The sequence below is a fragment of the Rhinoraja longicauda genome, chromosome 33, assembly GCF_053455715.1.
Source record: "Rhinoraja longicauda isolate Sanriku21f chromosome 33, sRhiLon1.1, whole genome shotgun sequence".
Classification (NCBI taxonomy): Eukaryota; Metazoa; Chordata; class Chondrichthyes; order Rajiformes; family Arhynchobatidae; genus Rhinoraja; species Rhinoraja longicauda.
Window position 1 is genome coordinate 11,755,674 of NC_135985.1, and position 25,724 is coordinate 11,781,397.

Sequence of the window (25,724 nt, forward strand, 5' to 3'; positions counted from 1 at the left end):
CATTTTCTCAGAACATCAAATTATTTTGATTTATAATTAGCAACAATGATACGTCACTTAAAGACTCAAATGAAAAGAACATACCAGCAGTTTTATTCATGAAACAAGTGGAATGTTTGAAAATAAATAAGCTGATAACTAAGTGAAGTCATCGCACCAGTATTCCTGCAATGGGCAATGCCCATTACTGGGCAAAGATTTTTATATTTATTTAAAATTATTAATTCACAAAGAAACATTAAAACTCATTTGTCTTGTTAAAAAAGATGGCACATTTATTGCTACATAAATGTTATATATACATATTATGGTTTCTGTTGTCACTGACAGAAATCTTTTACTTCTTGCTGTTGCGTAGAAAGGTTCATCAACAATACCTTAAATTTGACACGGGTACAAATCTGCATCAACCAACAATGGAAACTGGAGAACAAGATGTGAAGCAACGTATCTCAGACATTTAGCTTGGACAATACTCCAGAGGTACTACACAGTTTAGCTAGAACCTACTATGTTCTTAGGATGCTATTTTATTTTCTGATATTAATGGACAGGTTATGGTAAATAACCTGACACTTCTGCTACCTAATATAGTAAAATAAAGTAAGAAACTTTTTTTACTGAAAACTTTTGATTTCAAAAATCTAGAAAGAGTAATATTTAGAATTCAAGAAATTTTCTTACAAGATTATTGTATAAAAGACTAGCTACAGTGAAAAATAAGCCAAATGTTTCTTTTTTTTTCTTTTTGAAACAAAGCTTCTGGACATAATGCATCTATTATAGCCAACGGGAAAGAAAGCTCAGAACCAGGCTTGGAAGAAAAGGCCAGAACGTGGCACGAGATCACTTTAGCACGTTTTAAGCAGCTGTTAGCTCAAACAACAAACTGAACAAGGCCACAAATACAGAAAAATAGATGTTAACTGGTTTTGAATTAGTCAACATGAATCAATTAGAATAACAAAATCATACATAAATTGTCAAAAAAAATGATTCTTGGCAAATCCTTCAAAAGCAAGTGTTTGACATTCCTTTAGCCCACCATGGCAACTTGCACGAATTTTGCTCATCAGTTGCCTTAGTGCCCAGAACAAAGGAATGCATTTGTTAATTCTGTTGAACCAATTGCCAACATTCAGCTAACAGAAGAGAAAGTATCTGACAAGGTTTCTCACTATATTCCTTTTCAATGGAAGACCGTTTACATGGAAGTTAAGGAACTTGAATCCACACAGGAAAAAAAAATGGAGACCAGCCAACAGGAAACGCAAAGAAATTCCGAGTGGTTTAAAACAACTCATCCGAGTCAGTCATGGTGGCTTCAAAAGAGCAGTTGCATTTCTGGCTGCATCAGTCTCCGGATCTCTATCCACTGACGAGCCATGCAGATAAGGAGACATCAAAAACAAAGTATGGTCTCAGAAAGCTGCTGACCATAGCTCTTCATTCCCTCCAGATTTTTTGTTAAGCTGACAGCACTTTGTTCATCGTCAGCACTACTGGCCCTGGTGATCCAAGGATTTTATCAGCTCTAACACTTTTTGAGCCTGAAACCTTTGTTTTACATCTGTGCTTAATTACAGCAAACACTTTCACATATACTAAATGTAGTATTAAATGCTTGAAAAACAAAGCAATCCTAAAATTAGAATTTTTCTAATTTACACTTTACGTTACAAGTTTTACTATGAAGCCTAGAAGCTTAAAGTTTGTATAATTACAAATAAAACAGATAAGAATGGGTATTTACTTGAAAGTATAAAGGAAGCTAACCTTATTTCAAGCTAAGTGATGCTATGATCAGACCTGCCCTTTTTCAATAAAAACACATTCTGCTATTATAGCAAACTGCTCATGACACAGGCATTAAACATAATTTAGGAAAAAAATAATTGTGACCATAACTGTTCAAATAACCAGAGAACAAAAAATAAATAAACACCCTAACAAGGAATTTTCTGATACATGGAAAATGCTATTGGTGTGGCAAAAAGAACGGAGAAGACAAAGAAGACTTCCCCTTCTTTTCTTAAGACACTAATAGGTTCTGGGAATGCTGGGGGTTAGAGGTCATTCCTGTTTTGTTCTCTGTATGTGAACAGCTTTAACAGATACTAGCATCAGCCCAGCTGAAAATGAAAAATCAGATTTTAACATTTCCCTTTCAAAGTAGACCTTATAGCTCAGTAGCAATAAATAATTTTTGTCTTAAATGCATTTCATCAACCAACAAGTTTAGGCACAAGGCAACTTCCACAAAAATTGGGATAATTGCAACAGTCTCTGATTGTGTGGAAGCAATACTGCTTGCAACAGATTGATATGTACTGTGAACCAAAATTCAGATTCGGGTCAAATAAGTTTTCAGCGGGCTGAATATGATGCCATATTGATCAAGAGATTGCTTCTAGGTTTCTGTTTCAAGTGCGTTAAGTTTTCCAACTGTGGCTTTATGAAAGAAAATTAGTTGGCTGGGTCTTTGTATGGAAAGATGACTCATTTGTAATTTTACAAAACCAATCCAGACTTTTGACCTGCAAGGAGAAAAAGTAAAGATTCAGTAACTTTGTAATTAAACCCAAGAAAAATGACATTGCTTATGAACATACATTGCTTATGATTAAACATTGGAGTTAAACCCTAAGTATGCTCAATTTATATCTCACACTTTACTTCGTAAGTTAAACTTTAAAATGGGCTACATCACTCATGCTCAATAATCCTTAGATTTTTGTAAGCCTCTTCAAAATCTTTGTAACTATCCTTCAAACTCAGTTTTCATGTAAAAACGGATCAAGGGATTCAATGCTTTTTTCATTTGTTGATGTAATTTAAATATTAGCTGGAACTGCACATATTTCATTTCACCACTTCCTCCGGAATTGGTTCGTTGCTTGTAAACACAGAACTTTGTTAAATGCACATATTTCCATGAATCAAATTACTGCAAGAGTTCACAGACCAAAGTGCCAATGTTTACATTCTGCTGTGAATTCAATTTAATTCTGCAAGTTCTTTTGTAGCCATACTTTCCCATCAGAACATGGGGAATTCCACCCTTTCCATTCGTTCTGGAACTGAAACCAAACAACTGCAGCATCACCACATAATATTGATAATGTTCATTAAACATTTATGCACATAACTTAGAATGCTTTGTAAAACTAAACCTCACTAGTTTTCATATGTCCATATAAACTCCATAGCTTTCATATGTCCAGAGAAAGCCATATGCTACATATGCAAGTATTTTTAGGGTAATGTCAGGCTGATTTTTCCAAATTACAAAAGCTTGAAGGAGCAGTGATTTAAAGAGACCATAAAATATCTAGATATCTGCTGATGGAATCTTTCACTGGATTACATGGATACATCAATTAACCACTGCCCATGTTCATTTTACAAACTTACACGGAGTTAAAATACTGGATCATGCAAAAAGAGCCAAGCAACATGCTGATTTGCAATGTTCAATGTTGTAACTGCACACAAATCTGGTAAGAAGACATTCACATACTGCTGTGCCTCATCATTACTATAAGGAGGATTAACCACAAAACTCCACGCTGATGGAAGCTGCAGTCTTTGGACAGTTCTGATAATTTGTTTAGCATACCATCTAATTCTCTACTAAACCTCTAGACCTTGAGCAACACTGAACGGGCAAAATATAAAACATATTCTAAAGTGCTTTCATTAATGTTTTGAAACATTTAAAGCTAACAAGAAATGCAGAATGACCACTACAACATTTTACACAATGTTATAAATGTCTTTTACAGTTGGTACGAGCTTTATGAACTAAGCGAGAGCTCCTTAATTTCAATACTTTTCCCTCAGGATTACACAATGCACCCACTTGAAAATTATTGCAAAAACAGGTTAGGAAAAGGTGAAGCAAAAGTGAGATTTTAGCTTTAACAGTTTGCTGGGAGTACCTGGCAGTTTACATATGACCCATAGGGTTGGTAGTGTCACTGAGTCCAGAGTGAAATGCAGGATGTTCTGCTGGTGCCTCTGCCGATGCGGCAGATGCCTTCTCCTGTTCTCTCCTTTTAAGGCAGGCTGCTTTTGGGTTCAAGTTCCTCTCTGCACGTTGAAAATAATAAGTACATGCACACTAAATAGATGTCAAAATAATTCACAGTTGTTACAAGACAATGGTGCATAAACCTCCAAGTGCATAGTTTACTAACACAATCTGAACACCGGAGCCAATATATATCAGTGATATCCCTTATTTATCTGAGGGATAAATTCTTAAAGCAGAGTAAAATACCAGCATTTCCAGAGACAGCCTGCAAAATGAAGGTTTCTCCAACCGAGTCTTTGATGTGAGAAATGATCACGATACCTCAATTAATTTATATGGAATGAAATGGAAATGTGCAACAGCAGCAGGCCATTGACCCTCTCCAATCAGATCCAGCATTCAACAAGATCAAGGCAGATCTGTCACCATGAGCTCACCTTTGTCCCACATTCATTTATACCCCTTCTTATTCGATACAGAAAAATAATACACCACAAACACTCCTTTGAAGTGTTGTCACAGTTGCAATATAGGAAATGTACAGCCAGTTTGCTTACGGCAATTTCACACAAACACCAATAGGTTACTGACCATTTCATCTGCTAGGGGGGCGCGTTTATTTTCAAGTATTTTCAAAGCATGAGAGAAATCTCCTCCGTTCTCATTTGAAATAAATGCCAAGAGACTTTTTTTTAAATGTGCCTATGAGGACATAAAGGATTTTTATTTTGATGTCTCAGCTGAAAAATAGTCCCTTTGAGAAGTGTAGTATCCCCATAATTCTGTTTGAATTATTTGCACAGGATTTACCGAGTCTCTGGCTAGGACTTAAACTGACAACTAACGCTCCAGCCCAAGAGTAAAGAGCATCGCCACGCTTCATACTTTTCTGGGAATAGGGTAGCTAAAGGAGTGTGAAACTCACAAATTGAAGAGTATCACATTACCAAGGTCAACAACGGGCAGCATAGAGGACCCAATTTAAAGATATACTATGAAAGATTACAGCAGCAGGGATAAATGAGTCAGGAATAAAGCTCCCAGCCACAGAGGAAATGAACCTGAAATTTGCAAAGAAACTGATGGTCACTAGCCCAGCAGGTCACTCTTGGGTACTGAGTGAGTGTGTCTCATTAGGTATCTCAACCAGTTGTCAGATCTATAAAAAGTTGTTTGCATTCCAAACAACGAAGGTACCAGTCGATTTTCAAGAATGGATATAAATGGTAGGGGTTAATTTATTTATTAATACTACTTTAGTGCCTACTACTGCATCAAAACCCCCCACAACTTTAGTACAGTCATTGTAGTTGTGGAACATTTGGGAGAAGATGCATTTAAAAAGCTCCTATGCAATGTTCTCTCCTCGAACGCTGATTTACACAATTACCAGATTACAGGTTACCCCCTGCATTGCATAGAGATTGCATTCCTTGAAAATGGTCCATGTCACAATAATCTGCAATGGGAAGCCATGTTACCTGCACATTTGTCAGAAAACAGCAGTTAAAATTTTTGCATTAATTTACTTTTTCACATAGATACCCTGAGAACGAATTCTGTATCTTAAATTTTTGGGGAGTGATTGTGAGTTCTGTCAGAGTGAATTTGCATTACCCAAAAGACAGAAATGTTCACCTGCATATGGTATAACAGGAATCATGTGCAGTTTAGTTCCTTCCTCAAACATGTCTCCTATACAGCTGACAATCAACATTATCCTATTTCAGACATACAATGGCTATTGCTGGGTGGTAACTGGGTGGCAAATCTGGGCAGGGGAGGTTATTTTGAGTACAATTTAGTTATCCATTACTGCCAGCAGATGAGATGATGGTCACGTCTGAACATGTAACTTTAAATGTAAAGAGCTCTGACGATGCTGATAAACAAACAACAAATTACTGATCATGAAATTTAGTAGTCAACCGAAGGACTACTGACCTCGAACTTGATGTTCCAAGTTAAGGATGACGGTAACTGCCTGATGAAGAACAAGTAGTTTGGTTTGGGGTTTTTCACTTTTCAAGTGAAGTTGACACATTCGTCCAAGCTCTTTAAATGCTTCATTGATGTCTCTCACACGGAGACGCTCTCTGGCATTATTTGCCATTCTCCTATCACGCTCTCTTTCCGCTTTTTGCTCAGGATTAAGGTCCTCATCTTCATGATGACTGTAAATAATCAGTAATATGTTGTAGCAAGTGCCTGTAATGTATGCCATTCATGTGAAACGAGGATAAACATCCACTCCTGCCAAAAGGTAATTACGCATATCAGACTTACCTTGACCTTCCTCTAGATGGCATCCTGGGATCACTTTTGCATACTTCATCATCTGACCTCTTATCGTCGGATGAGAAGGAATCGTTTGTGTTCTCACCTTTCTCTTCTGTTTTGACTTCTGGAGGACCCAAGACAGCAGATTGACTTTGTAAACTTGCCAGTCCTGTGCAAAAATATATATTCATCCCAAGGTAAAAACACTTTCTAATTGTAAACTACAAATTATTAGGGAGTTACAGAGTTCATAGTCAGTAAAATAACACCATTTTGAATTATGTTGCCATAAAAAAATACCTCTGTAGTTATCCTGTGCCTGGTTATTTATTTCTGCACTTGAAGGGGGAACTGTATTGGGGAGGATCGAATGGTTGCTATGGAGACTGACAGATTCATCCCGATGAGAACCAACCTACAAAAGATGACAGTTTATTCTACTTTTGCCTTTGATTAAGCCATCATCCAATTAATGTAAGCATAAAAATATCAACAAGAGAATCAATATTCTGCTGCTTCGATATAAATTGTTTAATAAATGTATACAGAAATCTACAAAAGCTGAATTGAATACAGCCAATTTTATATAATTATTATCTGGGGCACAGTGAAGGAGGCTTGAGATAATGCAGAAGTACAACATTTCTACTGCTTTTCCAGCTCACATTATAGATAACTGTAATCAAATAAAAAGACAATATGAATATCCTATTCCAGTGTTTTCTTATTCAATTCTTATACCTATTCAACTTAATTTTCTCTATTTTCGCAAGTTAAACTCCACCCTCCATAATATTTTCTTGTCTGGCCGACAGACGCCAAATGTTTTCAAACTTGTTCAATCGAGACCGGAAAGTTTGAAGAGTGTGGTTGAACAGAGCTAAAACAGAGAAATTCAACACAGTACTGTACAAATGCAGACTACCAACTGCATGTACAAATGGATCTCAAATTTAGAAGTTGAACACTGAAACTGAACATAATGCAATTCCACGGAACTAAAAAACTCCTTAAACAAGACAGAAGTACAACTAATATTCTATTACAATCTACTCCTGTTGTATAATCTGGATCTGACATTCTGATTTAATATATTTTAGCAAAGTATTAATATTGATTTATGCACCACAGCTGTTGCAGTGTGATGTAAATTACATTTTTGAACAGTTCCACAAAGTATTTTAAATGAAAACTAATCTAAGCCACAACTAGGTTAGAACATGTTTTAATACACAAGAAAATCTAACTATTACAGAAAAACCTTCAAATGTACAAGGAAAGGGTAGCACAAGCAGGTTTCCAAATACTTTGTTGCTAATTGTAAAGGAAGATGAAAAACAACAAATTCCATGGGCATTTCACGGTTCTGTATCATTGTATCATTTTTTTGACTGCAGCGTTACAAAACACTTTCTCCACACAAAGAACAGTAAATTGACACACTCCTGCACAAAGTTGAAGATAATTCAATGATTTTCAAATCAAAACAGATTTGTTTATGCTGACCATGGGATTTAATGAATATGGAGCCAGACAGAGGGGATTTATTCAGATCCAAAGCCAGTTGGCTAGTTATAACCAGGGAAGCTGTGCAATTTCCAGAAAGCTTTCTCTCGCAATAAAGAGCCCAGCAAATAATGGTTTCACTGCATTTGTTGAAAGGTATATGTATTAAAAAATAACTATTGAGTGAGCAGATTATCAATTTAGGTTTAAATTAATTACACTATTACTCATTTCACTATTACTCACACAGATGTCATCAAAAGTTTAAACGACACAAATTAAAAGGTCCACATTTCATAGGAAAATATGAAATATTTCACAGACAAGTACTACTTTTCTGCAAGTGATGAAGGACAACCTGGCGTACATGGTCTTAAGTGGTCCAGTGTTTAGTGAAGGGCTATTGAGCTTGGAATAAGAAATAAGAAAAGACAAAGGCTTATGATATTTTAAAACAAAATCAGAGCAGTTTCATCATTTCCATCTGAGGCTAGGAAATTATGAAAGGAAGTTTAGATATATTCCCAATAAAAATTCAACCCATCAAGCTATAGCTTCTGGGACTGAACTGTACACAGAGTATTTTGACTCAAGCAATCTAATGTCCACCAAGGTAAAAATCTCAAGTCTTCCTTCATAGACAATAAATGAGAAATGGTGTCTCCTCACACAAAAGTTCTGCTTGCTCATGTAGAGTGCCAAAACTCTCAATTTTTTCACAAGCGGCTGGCTGTTCTTTAACACAAAGTCAGGAATAGGTCATCAGAAAGTTGAATTAAGAGATATTTTGCAAAATGTGTGCTTACATTACACTTGTCATATCCTACATTACATTTCAAACAGTGATAGCATTTTAAAAAGCCTGCCATTGCCTTTAAAAAGTGCTATGGGATGGGCTGTGTAAAAATATACATATTTTTCCCTTGCAAACTTTTCTGTATCATTCAGGAACTGGACCCCCCCCCCCCCCCCCGATACAGACTAAACCTTCTTTCGTGAGAAAATAATCAAAACGATAGAGATTTAAACAAGGGAGCATTACTCTCAACCAGTTCTAATTTTGACAAGTCTATTTGTGACGATACATTTTTGGAGATGCATTCAGGCTCCAAGCATTAATAATATTTATAAATGAGAATTACATCATTTCCTCAGTGTTAGGGCAAGATGAGCATAATTACCTTCAATTTCCAATCAGTATACACAAGATTTATTCGCCTTCCGTAATCCAATAAAAAGGTAATTATGTTCTAATCCTAGATTGCAGCAAAAAACTGCCAACACGGTACATTTATTAAGGCAAGTAAACAGTGCAGATTCAATTTGCTCAATCCCAATGAATCACAGAATCCCTATTTCTGGACAAAACCCTTTTCTAACCCAAAATGTAAACGTTAGGTAACCTGGTCTCACAGGGACTTCAAACTCAATTAGTGGTCATTGTGAACAGCAGCAGCAGCCTCCAGGAAGGAAATTTATGGAACAAATTTCAGTTTCTTTGTTCTCTAATTTTCTTAAAATTGAATTTTGATGAGGATTTGCTTTTTTCCCCCCCACATGATCTGTCCCATCTTTTTTTACCACGGCTCAAGAGATTCCCTGTATATATTTAATATGATTTAACATTAAGGTTGTTTTGCATTGCAACCACCAACTGATAAGATTGAGCTCAGATTCAACATTAATAATATTCTGTACCTGATAGACAATAGACAATAGGTGCAGGAGTAGGCCATTCAGCCCTTCGAGCCAGCACCGCCATTCAATGCGATCATGGCTGATCACTCTCAATCAGTACCCCGTTCCTGCCTTCTCCTCATACCCCCTCACTCCGCTATCCTTAAGAGCTCTATCCAGCTCTCTCTTGAAAGCATCCAACGAACTGGCCTCCACTGCCTTCTGAGGCAGAGAATTCCACACCTTCACCACTCTCTGACTGAAAAAGTTCTTCCTCATCTCCGTTCTAAATGGCCTACCCCTTATTCTTAAACTGTGGCCCCTTGTTCTGGACTCCCCCAACATTGGGATCATGTTTCCTGCCTCTAATGTGTCCAATCCCCTAATTGTCTTATATGTTTCAATAAGATCCCCCCTCATCCTTCTATATTCCAGTGTATACAAGCCTAATTGCTCCAGCCTTTCAACATACGACAGTCCCGCCATTCCGGGAATTAACCTAGTGAACCTATGCTGCACGCCCTCAATAGCAAGAATATCCTTCCTCAAATTTGGAGACCAAAACTGCACACAGCACTCCAGGTGCGGTCTCACCAGGGCCCGGTACAACTGTAGAAGGACCTCTTTGCTCCTATATTCAACTCCTCTTGTTATGAAGGACAACATTCCATTGGCTTTCTTCACTGCCTGTTGTACCTGCATGCTTCCTTTCAGTGACTGATGCACTAGGACACCCAGATCTCGTTGAACATCCCCTCTTCCTAACTTGACACCATTCAGATAATAATCTGCCTTTCTATTCTTACTTCCAAAGTGAATAACCTCACACTTATCTACATTAAACTGCATCTGCCATGTATCCGCCCACTCACACAACCTGTCCAAGTCACCCTGCAGCCTTATTGCATCTTCCTCACAATTCACACTACCCCCCAGCTTAGTATCATCTGCAAATTTGCTAATGGCACTTTTAATCCCTTCATCTAAGTGATGTTATCTTTATGGCTGAAATTTAAAAAATCATGTTTATAAAAACGTCTTAATAGTTCTCTTTGCAAAGGGCAATATATTAAACTCCTGTCCAACATTTAAAATTACCCTCTTTGAAGCCATTCTTTGATGACTCATCGTTCTTAATAACCAAAGGCTGCTTATTTCAACCATTCTGGGTGATAATCACATCATGAAAGTAATTGTGCTTAAAAATATAATGGAACAATTCCACAATATAACTTGTATCCTGTTATATAATTGTGATTTATAATAAGAATCTGTATCGGCTGGTTCTCTATTTGAATGGCGACTTGATCACAATTGAAAGCAGGAAAGAGCAGTCAAAGCAATATAAACATGTCTTAAATCAATACACAAACGAGACCCAGTCAAATGTTTTTTTAAAGAGAACAGTAGTTAAGGTGATTTACAGATTTTAACTTTTATCCAGACCAGATTATGATAGAAGTGTGGGGGGAGGAACAATGCTTTTTGATCATTCAGTATTTCCATCTGCTTTGACACAGATGCACACAAATTTTCCATCTTCTCCAATTATTTTCTAACAACTAATTCATTTGCAATTCACTATTCCCCAAGAATATTCTTATCAACAAAATATAAAATAAGTGATCTACTTTAAATATTAAAACATAATTTACTTTAAGAAAAATAAGGTTTAAAAAAGGGATACCTCCAAGGGCAGATTTTCATTTTAATACTGCTTACAGCAAATGGCTAGCTGACCTAGATAGAGTGGATGTGTTGAAGATGATTCCACGAGAGAGATTCTTGGACCAGAAGGCACAGCCTCAGTATAAAAGGACGTACCTTTAGAATGCAGATGAGAAGGTATTGCTTTAGCCAAAGGGTAGTGAATATGTGGAATCCATTGCCACAGACAGCAGTGGAGGCCAAATCATTGGGCACAGTGCCCTCCATAATGTGTGGGACAAAGACCCATCATTTATTTATTTGCCTCTGTACTTCACAATTTGCGATTTGTAATGGAAAAAAATCACATGTGGTTAAAGTGCACATTGTCAGATTTTATGAAAGGGTATTTTTATACATTTTGGTTTCACCATGTAGAAATTACAGCTGTGTTTATACATGGTCACCCCCATTTCAGGGCACCATAATGTTTGGGACACATGGCTTCAGGTGCTCAGGTGTGTTTAATTGCTTCCTTAATGCTGGCATTAGGGAGCTCTCAGCACCTAGTCTTTCCTCCAGTCTTTCCATCACCTTTGGAAACTTTTATTGCTGTTTATCAACATGAGAACTAAAATTGTGCCAATGAAAGTCAAAGAAGCCATTATGAAACCGTTACAGATATCAGCCAAACCTCAGGCTTCCCAAAATCAACTGTTTAGAACATCATTAAGAAGAAAGAGAGCACTGGTGAGCTTACTAATTGCAAAGGGACTGGCAGGACAAGGAAGACCTCCACAGCTGATGACAGACGACAATAGACAATAGGTGCAGGAGTAGGCCATTCGGCCCTTCGAGCCAGCACCACCATTCAATGTGATTATGGCTGATCATTCTCAATCAGTACCCCGTTCCTGCCTTCTCCCCATACCCCCTGACTCCGCTATCCTGAAGAGCTCTATCTAGCTCTCTCTTGAAATGCATTCAGAGAATTGGCCTCCACTGCCTTCTGAGGCAGAGAATTCCACAGATTTACAACTCTCTGACTGAAAATGTTTTTCCTCATCTCTGTTCTAAATGGCCTACCCCTTATTCTTAAACTGTGGCCCCTGGTTCTGGACTCCCCCAACATTGGGAACATGTTTCCTGCCTCTAACGTGTCCAACCCCTTAATAATCTTATATGTTTCGATAAGATCCCCTCTCATCCGTCTAAATTCCAGTGTATACAAGCCTAGTCGCTCCAGTCTTTCAACATATGACAGTCCCGCCATTCCGGGAATTAACCTACGCTGCACGCCCTCAATAGCAAGAATATCCTTCCTCAAATTTGGAGACCAAAACGGGACACACAGTACTCCAGGTGCAGTTTCACTAGGGCCCTGTACAACTGCAGGACCTCTTTGCTCCTATACTCAACTCCTCTTGTTATGAAGGCCAACATTTCATTGGCTTTCTTCACTGCCTGCTGTACCTGCATGCTTCCTTTCAGTGACTGATGCACTAGGACACCCAGATCTCGTTGTACGTCCCCTTTTCCTAACTTGACACCATTCAGATAATAATCTGCCTTCCTATTCTTACCACCGAAATGGATAACCTCACACTTATCCACATTAAACTGCATCTGCCATGCATCCGCCCACTCACACAACCTGTCCAAGTCACCCTGCAATCTCATAGCATCTTCCTCACAGTTCACACCGCCACCCAGCTTTGTATCATCTGCAAATTTGCTAATGGTACTTTTAATCCCTTCATCCAAGTCATTAATGTATATTGTAAATAGCTGCGGTCCCAGCACCGAGCCTTGCGGTACCCCACTAGTCACTGCCTGCCATTCTGAAAGGGACCCATTTATCCCCACTCTTTGCTTTCTGTCTGCCAACCAATTTTCTATCCATGTCAGTACCCTACCCCCAATACCATGTGCTCTAATTTTGCCACTAATCACCTATGTGGGACCTTGTCGAAGGCTTTCTGAAAGTCGAGGTACACCACATCCACCGGCTCTCCCCTGTCAATTTTCCTAGTTACATCCTCAAAATATTCCATAAGATTAGTCAAGCATGATTTCCCCATCGTAAATCCATGCTGACCCGGAACGATTCTGTTACTGCTATCCAAAGAATTCTCTCTATAATAAAGAAAGATCCCCAAACACCTGTCGGGCAGATCAGAAACACTCTTCAGGAGTCAGGTGTGGATTTGTCAATGACCACTGTCCACAGAAGACTTCATGAACAGAAATACAGAGGCTACACTGCATGATGCAAACCACTGGTTAGCTGCAAAAATAGGATGGCAGTGTTACAGTTTGCCAAGAAGTATTTAAAAGAGCACACACAGTTCTGGAAAAAGGTCTTGTGGGCAGATGAGATGAAGATAACTTATATCAGAGTGATGGCAAGAGCAAAGTATGGAGGGGGGAAGGAACAGCCCAAGATCCAAAGCATATCACCTCATCTGTGAAACACAGTGGTGGGGGTGTTATGGCCTGGGCATGTATGGCTGCTGAAGCTACTGGCTCACTTATCTTCATTGATGATACAACTGCTGAATGTAGTAGCATAATCAATTTTGGAGTGTATACACACATCCTATCTGCTCAAGTTCAAACAAATGCCTCAAAACACATTGGCTGGCAGTTCATTCTACAGCAAGGCAATGATCCCAAACAGACTGCTAAAGCAACAAAGGAGTTTTTCAAAGCTAAAAAAGGGTCAATTATTGAGTGGCCAAGTCAATCACCCGATCTGAACCCAATTGAGCATGTCTTTTATATGCTGAAGAGAAAACTGAAGGGGACTATCCCACAAAATAAGCATAAGCTAAAGATGGCTGCAATACAGGCCTGGCAGAGCATCACCAGAGAACACACCCAGCAACTGGTGATGTCCATGAATCACAGACTTCAAGCAGTCATTGCATGCAAAGGATAGGCAACAAAATACTAAACATGACTACTTTCATTTACATGACATTGCTGTGTCCCAAACATTATGGTGCCCTGAAATGGGGGGACTGTGTATAAACACTGCTCTAATTTCTACATGGTGAAACCAAAATGTATAAAAATGGCCTTTATTAAATCTGACAATGTGCACTTTAACCACGTGATTTATTTATATTACAAATCTTAAATTGTGCAGTACAGAGGCAAATAAATAAATGATGGGTCTTTGTCTCAAACATTATGGAGGGCATTGTATTTTTAAAGCGGAGATTGATAGGTTCTTGATTACTAGAAGGGTGTCACAGGTTATGGGCGAAGGCAGGAGTTTGGGGTTGAGTGAGAAAAAAAGACTATGGGCCGAATGATCAAATTCTGTTTCTCCTGTATCTTTTATGAACTTCAATCTTTTTGTTTTTCAGTTTTTGTAACAATATACCTCGTATTTCAAAAAAAGAGCCAAAAAAAATCATCAGGGGCAGGGGTCTAGACTGAGAGGGCATGTGTTTAAGGCAATAGGATATACATTTAGGGATATTTGAGGGGAAGGTTATACGAAACAAGCTGCCAGAAATAGCTGAGGCAGATATAATTACATTTGGATACATGGATGGGAAAGAAGTAGAGTGATGCAGGCCAATGCAGACATATGGGATTAGCGTAGAAAGGCATCATGTTAGGCATGGATGAGGTGGATTGCAAGGCCCTGTTTCTGTGCAGTACAATTCTATAATTCTAGCAATAATTCTTAATTTAAAAATTAACACAAAAATTCTAATTGTTGGTCAGATGGTTTAACGTAAAACACTGTCATAATATATGTCAGCTATTTGGATGAAGCAGTTAAATATAGTATCTCCAGATCTGCAGTCAGCACAAGGCAGGGGGCAATGTAAGTTGTGAGGAGAATGCAAGGAGGCCATTATTTGATTTAGACTAGTTGCATAAGTGGCAAAATGTATGGCAGATGACCGAAAGGTTATTTAACAGAAAAACATAACATGAATGGTGACAGATCGGAAAGGGATAAGGTGCAATGAGGGTGCCCTTGTGCACCAGTTGCTGGAAGGAAGTATTTGGATTTGAGTACAGGAGCAAGGAAGCTTAGCTGTACGTATATAGGATCTTGGTCAGACCATATCTCAAGTATGTGCAGTTTTGGTCTCCTTATCTGAGGAAGGATTTTCTTACCATGGAGGGAGTGCAACAAAGGTTTACTGGAGTAATTCCTGCGACCGATGTAAGATAGAAAATTGGATCAATTTGGCCTATATTCACTTGACTTCAAAAGAATAAGTAGGGATCTCAGAAATCTATAAAATTTGAATTTAAAAAGGACTAGCCAGACCAGATGATAGAGGATCATTCAGATAGTTCAGGAGTGTAGAATTCGGAGATCCCTTGGATAACAGCTCTTCTACTTAGATTTGATATCAGGCAAACTTTCTTCACATGGATAAATATGTTGAATTCTCTACCACAGAAGGCAAAGGCAGCCAGCTCCTATTTTCCGTCTCCAGATGCAGTTCAAATGCAGCTTTAGAAGATGTTGAAATAATCATAGATGTGCAAAGTAGGAAATCATAAATATTAAGCAGAAAGGGAAAAAAATCATCAAGCCAGCTAAAACCAAATATTAGCCCTTCTGCAACAGATTTGCCAGTGTTAATATTTAGTAGAATGAATTTAATCAGTTAGAATTGTTAATGTTTAGTAGAATAAATTTAATCAGTTAGAATAAAAGCTGATAGATGCTCAAAGGGGAATTGAACAATTTAATTTGAACATTTGAACACCACCAATTTATATCTGGTAAGCTTTCTTACTTGAAAATGGTTCTAACTACATGCCAAAAACCTAAAAGCTGACACCCAGGCTTCTGGTTAAAAAACCTGGAATATTATCTCAGCAAACAATGAAAGAGCAACATATCAATCAATACCATTACACAAGAGAACAATTGCATTTGCCTACAGTTACTATACTATAAAACTTAAAAAGAAAAAGTGTTTTCACAAATGCATAAGCAATGTGGACAGTGTGGCATCAGTTACAAACAAAAGCAAAGAGATATGAATGAAAGTACTATGATTCACCACTTTATTCATCATCACTATTTTACAAGGACTTATTCACAGTCATCAATACTATTTTTAACAATTATCGGTTCCAGTCTACACACTAAAATGTGGGTGGGTCTACGTCAACATAACAGGTGTGCAAATTATTCACTGCCTTAGAGCAATAGTCTGTTCTGCAAGGCGAGAAAGTTCAATTCATTAGCATACAGCTGACATTCTGCAGTTTAGGAGAGAACTAGAACACTCTCTATGCATCATTATCTACATTTAATGTTTGAACAAAATTTTCTTCATGATGAAATATCAAAGCCTGCAAATCAGCAGATGGCATTGTCCAGAAAAAATATATAACCACACAAATTCTACATCACTTATTCTTTGTATGCTAAAAAAATGTCATGACCACAGGTCTTAAAATAAAAGCCCTTAAAATGTTTACCAGCTTTCCCTCCTGCTCTTTTTGTATTGACTTATTATTGCTGTGTACCATTCTGATCCATACCATTAAAAAAAACAGTTAAAACACGTTTTTTAAGAACATCTACAAAGTTTTCTGAACACATTTTTAGTTAATTTTGCTTGATTGATAAGAGCAATTTTGTTTAGTGGCAAGAGTTTCTCTACAATTGTATTTCTAAGCCACATTGCCTCTTGGTATCTTTTTAAAAGTGAACAGCACTGACTTTTTACCTGAACGATATCTATTTGCTACTGCTTTCAAATCATGAAACAAACCCCAATCTGTTCAAATAACTTTGAAATACTCCATTTACAATTTGCATTTTTTAAAACTATAAATTACTCTGTATAAAATCTAATCATTCTTTCTTTCCCTCCATCCCATCCCACACAACTAAATAATTAATCAGTGGGAAATGAACAGAAATGCTTAAGACTAGTCATTACGGTACAGACTAGAAAAAACAATCAATTGAGTTTCATGGGCCTTTCTTGGGCTCAAGAATCTTGAGCAAAAAACAAAGTGCTAGAGGAACTCTTACTTGAGCTTTACTCTAGCAATGGTGGACATTACAGGCAGAGCGATGGGTATAGGAATTGGAATCAAAATGGTTAGCAACTGGGAGGTCTGGCAGGCCTTGACAGGCAGTTTGGCAAAATGGTTCCTTGTCTACGCTCGGTCTCACCAATGTAAAGGAGGCCACAGAGGAAGCACCAAATGGAATAGAAGAGGTTAGAGGAGGTGCACATGAATCTCACCTCACCTGTAAAGGCTGCTGGGGTGTCTGGATGGAAGTTAGAGAGGAGGTATTAGATCTGAAGAGGTTGCAGAGGAAACTGCTCAACGAGGAGGCAGGTTGAGAAAGATAAGCAAATCAACAAGATGCAGAGACAGCGATCTCTATAGAGAGCAGAAAGGGTATGGATGGGTAGATGCAAATGGTATTGGTTACATGCTTTCTTTCTAATTGTATATTGTGCTAACATTGTTTTTTTGTAGTGTCTACCTTCGATTTAAATCAGCATCTGCAGTTCTTTCCGACACGTTCGTTCAAGTGAACCACGGTGCGCAGTAGGTGAAATAAATTAAGTGCAGAAAAAGGCAAGTTAACATGCAAAATAAACAGCAGACACTAAGGTAAGTAAGAACTCAATCACCAAAGCAGTGGCAAAAGAACTCAGAATGGCAAATTCACTAAAAACATAATTAAATTCACATCCTCGGTTGGGTAAGCTTACAGACTGCGGATCAAAAAACCCAATGTTTGACCAATTTGCTAAACATTTCCCTGGGTAGCAAAGAACAGATATTGATTTTAAAAGCCGATACAAAAAAAAACATTTTAAAATTCCTCATGTTCTATTATATTCATGGGCAAATTATATACATAGGTAAACATTAGTTTTAGACCCAGACAGTTATGCAGAACAATAGTCGTAGCTCGAAACACTCACCTAACCTCCTTGTAGTGAATGGCAGGATTTGTTAGGGTATAATACACAATGTCTAGTTTGTAAGTAGCTTACATTCATGGTAATTCCAGGTAATTTACTTTAATTGTGGTGCGGAAGGCTATAAGCTGTATCACTGGTATTCCTCAGAGCACAAAAGATTGAGGCGTGATCTAAAAGAGGTATACAAAATCACTAGGGCCATATATTAGGTGAATGCACAGTCTTTTTCCCCAGGGTTGGGAAAACACGAACTAGAGGTCGTAAGAGATGAAAGAGGAAAGATTGAACAGGAACCAGAGCGGGAGCTTCACATTGAGGGTTGATGGGTATATGTAATGAGCTTTCTCACGTAGCTGATGCAGTACGACAACAACATTATAGATGAGGCTCTCACTAGGGTCTCTTCTACATCCCGCAGCTCCGCTCTTGCTCCCCATCCCCCCACTCGCAACAAGGACAGGATCCCCCTCGTTCTCACCTTCCACCCCACCAGCCAGCGGATCCAACATATCATCCACCAACATTTCCGTCACCTACAACAGGACCCCACCACTGGCCATATCTTCCCATCCCCTCCCCTCTCTGCATTCCGCAGAGACCGTTCCCTCCGCAACTCCCTGGTCCACTCGTCCCTTCCTACCCAAACCACCCTAACCCCGGGCACTTTCCCTTGCAACCGCACGAGATGCAACACCTGTCCCTTTACCTCCCCCCTCAACTCCATCAAAGGACCCAAACATTCTTTCCAGGTGAGACAGAGGTTCACCTGCACCTCCTCCAACCTCATCTATTGCATCCGCTGCTCTAGATGTCAACTCATCTATATCGGCGAAACCAAGCGCAGGCTCGGCGATCGCTTCGCTGAACACCTGCGCTCGGTCCGCATTAACGCCACTGATCTCCCGGTGGCCCAGCACTTCAACTCCCCCTCCCATTCCCAGTCTGACCTCTCTGTCATGGGCCTCCTCCAGTGCCATAGTGAGGCCCGCCGGAAATTGGAGGAGCAGCACCTCATATTTCGCCTGGGCAGTTTGCGGCCCGGTGGTATGAACGTCGACTTCTCCAACTTCAGATAGCTCCTCTGTCCCTCCCTTCCCCTCCTCCTTCCCAGATCTCCCTCTATCTTCCTGTCTCCACCTATATCCTTCCTTTGTCCCACCCCCGACATCAGTCTGAAGAAGGGTCTCGACCCGAAACGTCACCCATTCCTTCTCTCCCGAGATGCTGCCTGACCTGCTGAGTTACTCCAGCATTTTGTGAATAAAACATTTAAAAAAACATTTGAACAGGTCCATGGATAGGAAAGGTTTAAGGGATATGGGCCAAGGGCGGACAAATGGGACAAGTTTGAATTGGGCATTTTGGTTGGCATGAATGAGTTGGGCCAGAGGGCCTGTTTCCATGCTCTGACTTCAGTCTGAAGAAGGGTCCCAACCCAAAACATTACCTACCCATGTCCTCCAGAGATATTGACTGACCCACTGAGTTACTCCAGCACCTTATGCTTTTTCTTATAAACCAGCATCTGTAGTTACTTATTTCTACACTCTCATGCTGTATGGAAGTTGAAACACCATCTTTAAATTTTAGTTTGTTTGTGGGGCATTTCACACTATGCATCCCACAAATATTCAAACAGAAAATCTTCAAACAAAACCATGCCAACCCTTCATAAATGGAGATATATTTGGAAATCAATCTGTCTTGACACCAGAAAATAAAACAAAACAGGGAAAAAATGATATCCAATCTTGAAGTTTGCCAACTCAGTTTTTTTTGGCCTTTAATGTTTTAGACCAAAATTTAGAAATACCAACTAGAGAATTGACATTCTGCCAGATATGTGTTTTTCAGCGATCTTAAACTCTTTGATGTTTACTGCTATAGAATAAATTGTTGCCAAATGTGGGAATGAGACTGGAAACAGTTCAGATGAAATCAAGTTTTTACAGCAATGAATCCAACCACATTGTTAAAAAGGTGAGACTTCATAACATCGAGAAAAGAGAAAGTCATAGCAATGAAAAATATTTTCATAATTTCTCTTCAATGCGGTTCAACTACTGTGACCTTCCAAAAGAACCAAGAGAAAATCTGCAACCAAGAATATCAGCCGTGAGAATAAAAGCCAGGCAGACTTCAAATGGCTGTCCACTTTCATCCTGAAAGTGAGTCACACACATGGAAGGGTCGGGAGAAAAAAAACACCAGCAGACATGGGAGGAGGGGAACCAGTTGGTATGCAGATCCCCTCTCTGCAAAGCAAAGTTATAGAGGGTCTGGCAAAGCTCTCCAGCAACATATCACTGGCAACAGAGAGAGATGACGAAAAAGAAAAAGGTCAAGGAGCAAATAGTCGGGTGTCTGCCATATGTTATGACCAACTTTATTCTCTATTGCTGGAAGCAAAAATTCTGGGGTTTTGCTTTACATTACATTTAAACTTGCAGAAAACTAACTTTTTTGAATGGGTATCTATTTTAGTTTTATTGGACAACAACAATGAAAATCTGATATTTGACATTTTTCAAGCTGTTCTGACTTTTCTTAAATATATCAATGGTTCCCACATTTAAGACAATATGGTTTTGATTAATTGGTTCCATCTAGGGACAAATCTATAAATTGTTTGCCTCAGTAAATTACTCACACTACAGCTGTGCTCAAATCCCTTTCATTAAAAAGCTCAGTTGCACAACCACAAATTAAACATTACATTCCATCAGCTCTCGACTCTGCTCATGTCCTCTTGGCTATTGCAATCCTTCAAAGTGATTCCCTTAGCTTCTGCAATGCAGACCCTCTTGCCTGCTTTATCTGTGTGCTCTAAAACATTTTACAGAAAACTAATGTGCCAGTTGTTACACATCTGGAAAAAATGTGAGCATAAACTCTCTATGGAGAGTCTGGTTTCTCCACACTGACTAAATTTCACAAGGCGTTCACACCAACTCTTGAGCAGGGGAGAGAAGGCAGTTATTTCTCTAACAAAAACAAGCTACAGGTGCAGTTTATCACCAGGATTCCATTCATCGGGATGAGATGTTACAACAATCATATCTTTTCCCACAGAAACTACTACAAGAATATGATTTTCTTCTTTAATTTAAGGTTTAATTGGAACCACAGCTATAAATTAATGTTTGAAATTGCATCAGCACTTAAACTACATTGCAAAATAGACCCTTCTGATTAATCAGTTTTAGGCATGCAACAGAATCCACTCAAAGTAGAATAAACAGATTCACAAGATGAGACTGCACTTTATACTTTAATCGCTAAATTCATTCATGACATCCGCAAGTGGCTTCAAAAGGGAGTATTCCTCATGCATGTAATACTGGCATCAGCAGAGAAGGAACAATAATGAGAATGTCAATGAAAATACTAGTTAATACATAACTTTAATATCACATTTTAAGGCTCTCAGAGCCATTAGAATGACATCTGGTACCTAATGTTAGTGGACGGCATTTGTTGAGATAGTAGACGTCTTCAAAAATATTTTAAAATGCAAGGATATCTCACGAACGTATCAGAAATACATTGACTATATACTTACAGGTGTAGATAAACCATTTAAAAAAAAACTTGTTTCAGAGGATGACGATTACAAGATCACAACGTTGATACCAACAAAAAAAAAAGTACCAATTCATCATTGCTACAACTATTCAGTCAATTGATAAAATTATACATAAGCTTGTTTTCAAATGACAAGAGTCTCAACGGAGCAGTACCCATTGAAACAGCTCCAGATTCTAAATATATTCAGTCATCCAGGAAAAGCCTGTCTAATCCAATTAGCTAACTTCTGCCCCGTCTATTCACAATCATCAACAAAATGATAGGTTGGTGTGAACAGTGCAATTAAACAGCACTTACTTGCCGTAACCTACTCACCAGTGCTCAGTTTGGGTTTGGGGTCCAAAGTTTTTCATAGCCTTGGTATATTATGCACCAGAGCTGAGTTTCAGAGGTGAGGTTACAATGACTACCCTTGACATCAAGGTAGCATCAAAAATACCGCTGTAAAGCTCAAACCAATAAAACTCTGGAGCGTTCAGGAGCATAACGAGCACCACCACAGGCTGACACAGACTGGTGAATGCTGGGACCATCATCTCAGAACCTCGACATAACTGCACTAGTTTCTTTTGGGCAGTGTCCTCGGGCTCGGCCATCTTCAATTAAATCAGTGATCTTCCTACTATCACAAGGTCAGCAATACTCTCATAAAAACATAGAAAATAGGTGCAGGAGTAGGCCATTCGGCCCTTCGAGCCAGCACTGTAATTCAATATGATCATGGCTGATCATCCAAAATCAGTACTCTGTTCCTGCTTTCTCCCCATATCCCTTGATTCCGTTAGCCCTAAGAGCTATATCTAACTCTCTCTTGAAAACATCCAGTGAATTGGCCTCCACTGCCTTCTGTGGACGAGAATTCCCCTACTCTCTGGGTCTCAATTGCACCAAGTACCTTCACAAAACAGACTCTTGCAGTCCAACTGATCTTAACTGATTTTCCACATCTTAACTGTGCATTGTGCTGTTTGGTGCTGTAACTACTGTGCGAGCACAAAACCTGCACAAACATTGAACAGCTTGATTTAACAAATTATTTAAATTCCAAAATAAATCCAGAAACACAAGGGCATTTTCACATAATAATTCCTACACAGTTCGATACTTCCTAGAAATTAATCATGAATTGTTTCTCACTAAATTTGACAAACCTGCAATCTTTCCGTAAATATTAAGCAGATGACTACCCAAGGAAGGACATAAATTCACCTGAATAAATAACATTCATTCCCTGCAATGATTTCACAGCAGAGAATTAATCTCAAGTTTAATTAAAACTCGTACTAGTTTTGTGATTTATGCGTTTCAATTATTTATGTGCATGCACAATATTTCCTTATCCTTAGATTAGGATCAATTTTGATACAAAAGTGAATAATATCTTTCGCTGAACAATTTGGCAAAGATAAAATTATTTCTGAGTGGCTGCTTTAAATTATCTGAACCATGAGTGAAAGTGTCCACAGACCAGCAGGGAACTTAATAAGTAGGTGGAGATTTAAACTTCCCCAGAGTTAACTACTGATATCCATCAGTACAGGGGAAGTCTTCATTACAGTGCCCTCCATAATGTTTGGGTCAAAGACCCATCATTTATTTATTTGCCTCTGTACTCCACAATTTGAGATTTGAAATAGAAAAAATCACATGTGCTTAAAGTGCACATTGTCAGATTTTAATAAAGGCCATTTTTATACATTTTGGTTTCACCATGTAGAAATGACAACAATGTTTATACATAGTCCCCCCCATTTCAGGGCACCATAATGTTTGGGACACAGCAATGTCATGTAAATGAAAGTAGTCATGTTTAGTATTTTAGTAGGGAAAAAAATTGCATCCATCTTTAGCTTATGCTTGTTTTGCGGGGCTAGTCGCCTTCAGTTTTCTCTTCAGCATTTAAAAGGCATGTTCAATTTGGTTCAGATCGTGTGATTGACTTGGCCACTCAAGAATTTACAATTTTTTAGCTTTGAAAAACTCCTTTGTTGCTTTAGCAGTCTGTTCCGGATCATTGTCTTGCTGCGGAATGAACCATCGGCCAATGAGTTTTGAGGCATTTGTTTGAACTTGAGCAGATAGGATGTCTATACGCTTCAGAATTCATTATGCTACTACCATCAGAGGTTGTATCATCAATGACGATAAGTGAGCCAGTACCTTCAGTAGCCATATATGCCCAGGTCATATCTCCCCCACCACCGTGTTTCACAGATGAGGTGGTATGCTTTGGATCTTGGGAAGTTCCTACCCTCCTCCATACTTTGCGCTTGCCATCACTCTGATACAAGTTAATCTTCGTCTCATCTGTCCACAAGACCTATTTCCAGAACTGTGGTTGCTCTTTTAAGTACTTCTTGGCAAACTGTAACGCTGCCATCCTATTTTTGCATCTAACCAGTGGTTTGCATCATGCAGTGTAGCCTCTGTATTTCTGTTCATGAAGTCCTCTGCACACAGTGGTCATTGACAATTCCACACCTGACTCCTGAAGAGTGTTTCTGATCTGTTGGACTGGCGTTTTGGGATTTTTCTTTATTATAGAGAATTCTTCTGTCATCAGCAGTGGAGGTCTTCCTTTGCCTGCCAGTCCCATTGCGATTAGTGTTCTCATTCTTCTTAATGATGTTCCAAACAGTTGATTTTGGTAAGCCTAAGGTTTGGCTGATGTCTGTAACAGTTTTATTCTCGTTTCGCAGTCTCATAATGGCTTCTTTGACTTTCATTGGCACTACTTTGGTCCTCATGTTGATAAACAGCAATAAAAGTTTCCAAAGGCGATGGAAAGACTGGAGGAAAGACTGGGTGCTGAGAGCTCTCTTATACCTGCATTAAGGAGGCAATTATTACACACCTGAGCAATTACAAACATCTGTGAAGCCATGTGTCCCAAACATTATGGTGCCCTGAAATGGGGGGACTATGTATAAACACTGCTGTAATTTCTACATGGTGAAACCAAAATGTATAAAAATGGTCTTTATTAAAATCTGACAATGTGTACTTTAACCACATGTGATTTTTTTTCTATTACAAATCTCATATTGTGGAGTACAGAGGCAAATAAATAAATGATGGGTCTTTGTCCCAAATATTATGTAGGGCATTGGATTTCCCCGGCAAGACCGTGTGCAGGTTCAGTAGCCCAATTCATTCAAAGAGAGCGCTCTGAGGAGCAAATACGAGGATCGTCACAATTTTTTGATAATTAATACATCTAAACATATCTGTTTTGAGTGATTTCTTTTTCAAGTTCTATGATAGCCAGTTTAGCACAAAAACACACAGCATTTCAAAAGGATTTACAAATAAAGTGCCACATTCTGCATACTCTCTCACAAGTCAGCTGAGAGCCAATTTCACTGAGTAGTTTAAGGTAACAATAGATTTGTGGGCAACCAAATGATAAGCGCGCATTTAAGCCGCTCAGAGAAATTTCAGCTAATGTTGGTTGGGTTGACCAGGAACAGCAAACAGCAATCACTAAATTTTAATCGTCAACACCATTCAAATTAAATCTGTCAATTTACATCAATACTTGTAACAAAGTAAACAATACTGAACAAGTAACTTACAGATAAATTCTTTGAAGCTGAAAACTAACCATTTTTAAAAGCATATTTCTCCCCAATTGGAAAGCAACTGATATAAAATATTACATAAGAAAATTTACCATAAGGATTGTTGAATTGGGAAGTAAAACAGATGCGGCTTAACGCAAATTTGAAAGCGCTAACTCAATAGGAACATATATTACATTTTCTACAGCAGCATTGCAGCCAAAGATTACCATCTTCGATTCAAAAGCAGATTTTTAAAAAATGAAATCAATCATGACCACATTGGAATTTTAATATAAGATGACATCATGAACTTCACCTAAAGCAGAAACATCTTCATGCATAACAGTGTATCAAACTTTGTAGTTATAATTTTGGATGAGGTTAGACATCATCATTCACTGAACTAAATCTTAACATTTAATAACTTAACCTGTCCAAAGAATCTTTACAAAGCAACTGATTTTTCCAACATTTGGAAAC

At 38.5% G+C, this 25,724-nt stretch overlaps 1 protein-coding gene across 10 annotated transcripts in view; it reads right to left on the bottom strand.

The window, feature by feature from the left end:
• Positions 1-256: 256 nt before the first annotated feature.
• The window catches only part of tcf12 (transcription factor 12), a 178,271-nt gene continuing 152,803 nt past the window's right edge, over positions 257-25,724 (bottom strand). For 8 of the 10 annotated variants that reach the window (XM_078427058.1, XM_078427050.1, XM_078427052.1 and 5 more), the window contains 5 exons: positions 6,617-6,731; positions 6,323-6,485; positions 5,981-6,210; positions 3,942-4,092; positions 257-2,537 (listed from right to left, as the gene is read on the bottom strand). In XM_078427058.1, the coding sequence (XP_078283184.1) occupies positions 3,950-4,092; positions 5,981-6,210; positions 6,323-6,485; positions 6,617-6,731 (651 nt within the window). In that variant the 3' untranslated portion in view covers positions 257-2,537; positions 3,942-3,949. Of the gene's footprint in view, positions 2,538-3,941; positions 4,093-5,980; positions 6,211-6,322; positions 6,486-6,616; positions 6,732-25,724 lie in introns of those variants that run through there. The other 2 variants (XM_078427054.1, XM_078427053.1) reach the window with 2 other exon arrangements.